The sequence below is a fragment of the Procambarus clarkii genome, chromosome 19 (assembly GCF_040958095.1).
Source record: "Procambarus clarkii isolate CNS0578487 chromosome 19, FALCON_Pclarkii_2.0, whole genome shotgun sequence".
Taxonomy (NCBI): domain Eukaryota; kingdom Metazoa; phylum Arthropoda; class Malacostraca; order Decapoda; family Cambaridae; genus Procambarus; species Procambarus clarkii.
In genome coordinates this window covers 19,142,681-19,148,421 of record NC_091168.1, presented here as the reverse complement: position 1 = coordinate 19,148,421, position 5,741 = coordinate 19,142,681, and the positions used below count along the sequence as shown (strand labels likewise).

At 47.6% G+C, this 5,741-nt stretch overlaps 1 protein-coding gene across 1 annotated transcript; it reads right to left on the bottom strand.

Annotated features, from left to right (window-relative positions):
* Positions 1–302: 302 nt before the first annotated feature.
* On the bottom strand, positions 303–2,452 carry LOC138366315 (salivary glue protein Sgs-3-like). Its single transcript, XM_069327343.1, has 2 exons — positions 2,151–2,452; positions 303–882 (listed from the first exon to the last, which is right to left on the bottom strand). The coding sequence occupies exons 1-2, from the start codon at positions 2,450–2,452 to the stop codon at positions 303–305; spliced, it is 882 nt and encodes a 293-aa protein (XP_069183444.1).
* Positions 2,453–5,741: the final 3,289 nt, after the last annotated feature.

Below are 5,741 nucleotides of genomic sequence, written 5' to 3'. Positions count from 1 at the left end.
TTACGTCCGCACGCCTTTCATTCTCTCTCTCTCTCTCTCTCTCTCTCTCTCTCTCTCTCTCTCTCTCTCTCTCTCTCTCTCTCTCTCTCTCTCTCTCTCTTATTCTTGCAATTCCTATTTAATTCCTTCCACTCTGGTCGTCTCTTCTAACGACCCTGTAGTTTTCCAGGTGGTTTGAGGGGTTTTGTTTACTGTTTGAGAGGTTGTGTACACCTGGCTCTGTGGTCACTGATTCCTGCCCAGTAAACACCTGGCTCTCGTGTGTCTGGCGCCGCATTCCTGCCTTCAGGTCACCTGGGTCATTAATGTGTTGGTGTGGCGGGTGTTGCTGTGGCGGGTGTTGCTGTGGCGGGTGTTGCTGTGGCGGGTGTTGCTGTGGCGGGTGTTGGTGTGGCAGGTGTTGCTGTGGCGGGTGTTGGTGTGGCAGGTGTTGCTGTGGCGGGTGTTGCTGTGGCGGGTGTTACTGTGGCGGGTGTTGCTGTGGCGGGTGTTGCTGTGGCGGGTGTTGGTGTGGCAGGTGTTGCTGTGGCGGGTGTTGGTGTGGCAGGTGTTGCTGTGGCGGGTGTTACTGTGGCAGGTGTTGCTGTGGCAGGTGTTGCTGTGGCGGGTGTTACTGTGGCAGGTGTTGCTGTGGCGGGTGTTGCTGTGGCGGGTGTTGCTGTGGCGGGTGTTACTGTGGCGGGTGTTGCTGTGGCGGGTGTTACTGTGGCAGGTGTTGCTGTGGCAGGTGTTGCTGTGGCGGGTGTTACTGTGGCAGGTGTTGCTGTGGCGGGTGTTGCTGTGGCGGGTGTTACTGTGGCGGGTGTTGCTGTGGCGGGTGTTGTCTGAGGCAGGTGGCCACAGAGACTGGCTGTACCATCACCCTCCCACACTACCACAGAACTACACCGTCACAGCATCACAACCACGAGACCTCACAGTGCCACACCACTACACCAGTGCCATAGTGCCACACAGCACAAGAGCCAGCTGGTCTGGTGTTCCTGGTGCCAATTATCTCACGGTAAACACAAGTCATTATACCAGGTGGTATGTGGCGGTACCTGGGCCCCCCGGGGTATACCCTCTACCGCTACCACTCTGCTAGGTACCCATCGTGGTATACAGCCTGGGTATACCTCACTAGCAGGTACCCATCGTGGTATACATCCCAGGTAACAACCATCAAGGGTAAGGTACCCATCGTCACCATTTGTTACGTATTCAGCTGCTCTAAAACGATGACCACATATATACACAGTCAGGTAGAAACACTTCCTGGTTAGCTGAGGGAGATAATGGCGTGTCCTCGGGGGGGGGGTGAGACAAGGTCAAAGGTCAGACAGAAGGGTCGTGGGAGGAGGTCACGGGTCACCTACACTTGACCTGTGCTTCACATCACAAAATTATCCTTATCCGTCTCTTCAAAAATGTAACTTGTATTTTGACTGCTGGATATATAACAATAATATACATTCCTCAGAGGTTGAGGTGACGTCTGGTCACGTGGTCACCCCCTCATATACACACAGACTGTGAGAGACAGTCCCCTCATGTACACACAGACTGTGAGAGACAGTCCCCTCATGTACACACAGACTGTGAGAGACAGTCCCCTCATGTACACACAGACTGTAAGAGACAGTCCCCTCATGTACACACAGACTGTGAGAGACAGTCCCTCATATACACACAGACTGTGAGAGACAGTCCCCTCATGTACACACAGACTGTGAGAGACAGTCCCCTCATGTACACACAGACTGTGAGAGACAGTCCCCTCATGTACACACAGACTGTGAGAGACAGTCCCCTCATGTACACACAGACTGTGAGAGACAGTCCCCTCATGTACACACAGACTGTGAGAGACAGTCCCTCATGTACACACAGACTGTGAGAGACAGGCTCCTCATGTACACACAGACTGTGAGAGACAGTCCCCTCATGTACACACAGACTGTGAGAGACAGTCCCCTCATGTACACACAGACTGTGAGAGACAGTCCCTTATGTACACACAGACTGTGAGGAATGGATAACAATATTAACTGCTTGACTCATAGACTATATAACTGGTTGACTGGTAGGCGAGCTGTCTGGTATGTTGCCGTCTGGTTGACTGGTAGGTTACCTGATTGGTTGACTGGTAAGCAAGTTGACTTGCTTACCTGCAGGCCACCTGACTGGTTGACTGCGGGCCAGCTGTCTGGTTGACAGGCGTGTTGACTGTCGTGGGGTAGTTTGGGCTGGAATGTTGACTAACTGTTGCGTCTGCCTCCTGCAGTGTTGCTGCTCTTCTAGGCTGGCTTTTGTGTGTGGTCTTGCCTGGCTTACTGGCTTGTGTCTTGGTTAAATGAATGAGGTCGTTGGGTTGATTGAGTGTGGCTTTATTGTGGATGGTTGGCTTAATAACTAGATGGCTGACGGACAGGCTATATGGCTTACTGGTTGGTGTACTGGCTTTGTACATGGTTGGTTAGTGTACTGGGTGTACGAATGATTGGTTGGTGTACTGGGTGTAGGGATGGTTGGTTGGTGTACTGGGTGTATGGATAGGGAACTGGGTGTAGGGATGGTTGACTGGTGTACTGGGTGTATGGATAGGGAACTGGGTGTACGGATGGTTGGCTGGTGTACTGGGTGTACGGATGGTTGGCTGGTGTACTGGGTGTATGGATAGGGAACTGGGTGTACGGATGGGTGGCTGGCCGACGGGTCGTCTGATATGATTCTGTGACCACAATTTGGAATCAATGGCCCGAAGCATTAATGTGGGGGAGACACTCATTGTTTCTGTCCTGGTCCTCCCTACACCCTCCCCCTCTGTCTGTCTGTCTGTCTGTCTGTCCACCCTCCCCTCTGTCCACCCTCCCCCTCTGTCTGTCTGTCCACCCTCCCCTCTGTCTCTATCCACTCTCCCCTCTATCTGTCTGTCCACCATCCCCTCTGTCTACCTTCCACTCTGTCCAGCCTCCCTGCTCTGTCTCTCCATCTGTCCATCCATCCATCCATATATGCATCTTCCTATCCATCTAGACACCATTTATACATCCACCATTCATCTATCCATCAATCTATCCATATATATCTATTCATCTATCAATCCAGCTATCCTTCTATTATTGTATTATCATCTATACATCTGCCCATCTATCTAACCATCCATCTATTGTCTGTCCCCTCCCTCTCTCTCTCTCTCTCTCTCTCTCTCTCTCTCTCTCTCTCTCTCTCTCTCTCTCTCGAGGTTATCTTGAGGTTATCTTGAGATGATTTCGGGGCTTTAGTGTCCCCGCGGCCCGGTCCTCGACCAGGCCTCCACCCCCAGGAAGCAGCCCGTGACAGCTGACTAACACCCAGGTACCTATTTTACTGCTAGGTAACAGGGGCATTCAGGGTGAAAGAAACTTTGCCCATTTGTTTCTGCCTCGTGCGGGAATCGAACCCGCGCCACAGAATTACGAGTCCTGCGCGCTATCCACCAGGCTACGAGGCCCCTAAGGACCTCGTAGCGAGGTCTCTCTCTCTCTCTCTCTCTCTCTCTCTCTCTCTCTCTCTCTCTCTCTCTCTCTCTCTCTCTCTCTCTCTCTCTCTCTCTCTCTCTCTCTCTCTCTCTCTCTGCCTCTTTCTCTTTCTGTCTCATTCTATGTATGTCTCTGTATGTATCTGTCTCTATCTCTGTCTCTTTATCAAAATACAATTGTCTAATATGTGGCTGGTCCCGAGTGAGAGAAGTTCAGGGGTGTGAAATAGTAAAAAAAAAGAATAGTTGTCACTTTACTGTAATAAAAGGGTGTGGCGTGAGAAACCTTTGAATCTGTGGCAGGATGGTCTATTTTATGGGAGTACGGCCAAATTATGGATAGCAGGAAATGTCTGTTTTGAAAATATTTAGCTGTGTAGCTGGCGGGCAGTGCCAAAAATCGTCGTTGGGTTCTGAATGTGATCCTGGCACACTGTTCTCTTTGAAATTCAGGCAAACCCTGACAAGCCTATGTTCATCCTGTACCCCCCAGACTATTCCCTCTGCCAATTTGGGTGAGGCTAACCGTAAGCTTCTGGCCTCCAACTTTGCATAGACAGCCAAACAGACATTCTCTTATAGTATATATATTATATATATATATATATATATATATATATATATATATATATATATATATATATATATATATATATATATATATATATATATATATGTCGTACCTAGTAGCCAGAACGCACTTCTCAGCCTACTAAGCAAGGCCCAATTTGCCTAATAAGCCAAGTTTTCATGGATTAATGTTCTGTCGACAACCTAACCTATCTAACCTAACCTAACCTAACTTTTTCGGCTACCTAACCTAACCTAACCTATAAAGATAGGTTAGGTTAGGTAGGGTTGGTTAGGTTCGGTCATATATCTACGTTAATTTTAACTCCAATATAAAAAAATTGACCTCATACATAATGAAATAGGTAGCTTTATCATTTCATATGAAGAAATTTAGAGAAAATATATTAATTCAGGAAAACTTGGCTTATTTGGCAAATCGGGCCTTGCATAGTAGGCCGAGAAGTGCATTCTGGCTACTAGGTACGACATATATATATATATATATATATATATATATATATATATATATATATATATATATATATATATATATATATATATATATATATATACATATTTATATATATATATATACATATTTATATATATAATATCGATCCTCAAGTCAATATACAACCGAAAACCTTTGACCCCTGAAGGATTCGAACTCGGTACGCGAGGGGACCGTGCCCCTGGCACTCCAGTACTACAACCACTCGGCCAGCGAGTGTCAAAAGTGTTGGTAAGTGTTGAGAGCAACACCCACCCAACACCCGACAACACCTGCCCCACATATTTCATCAGCTGGGTCAAGAGAGAGCTACACTACCCTCCTCTCTCCTCTTTCTGACATAGATTTGTTTCCAAAACTTTGAACCTTAATAACATAGTGTGTACAGAGCCATTATTTCCGTTATTCAGCGAAATATATATATATATATATATATATATATATATATATATATATATATATATATATATATATAGAGAGAGAGAGAGAGAGAGAGAGAGAGAGAGAGAGAGAGAGAGAGAGAGAGAGAGAGAGAGAGAGAGAGAGAGAGAGAGAGAGAGAGAGAGAGAGAGAGAGAGAGAGAGAGAGAGAGAGAAAAAGAGAATAAAAAAACAAGAGAATAAAGTAGTCATTAGGAAACATTATTTACCAAATATGACTGAGACTGAGACTGAGACGATGGTTCAGGCGGCGCGCGTCTCTCACACACCGACTCTCAGTATGTCCTTGTTAAGCTCCTGGCTGCGGCCTGAACTATGTACACTAACTGGCCACTACACTACCTAAGCACCTTTATCAAACACAGGCAAACAAATACAGTGGAAATCATTCATACTGGATATTGCTTCTTCAGCAGAAACCTGTAGAGAAGACCTGGTCCAATACTGGTGGGGGGGGGGTGAGGGGGAGGGGTGGAGGGGGGCGGGGTGAGGGGGAAGGGGTGAGGGGGGGTGAGGGAGGAAGGGAAGAGGAACCTCAGAGCTCCTGAACATACAGCCACTAAACATCAGACTGCAGCACCAAGCCATCAGGGTGTGGAACACCATCCAAATGTTAGAGGACCCAATGTTAGACAGGTTACTACAAGATGAGACGCCCCGCTCCCACAGCTGGTGGCCCAAGATGAGACGCCCATCTTCCCCCACACCCACTCCC

What these genes read in the sequence shown, in the direction of transcription:
- LOC138366315 (XM_069327343.1), bottom strand. Translation starts at nt 2,452, where the DNA reads ATGTACAAAGCCAGTACACCAACCAGTAAGCCATATAGCCTGTCCGTC. An exon ending in ACCAGTCAGGTGGCCTGCAG is followed by an intron (nt 883 to 2,150) that starts GTAAGCAAGTCA and finishes GTGACGGTGTAG; the next exon opens with TTCTGTGGTAGTGTGGGAGG.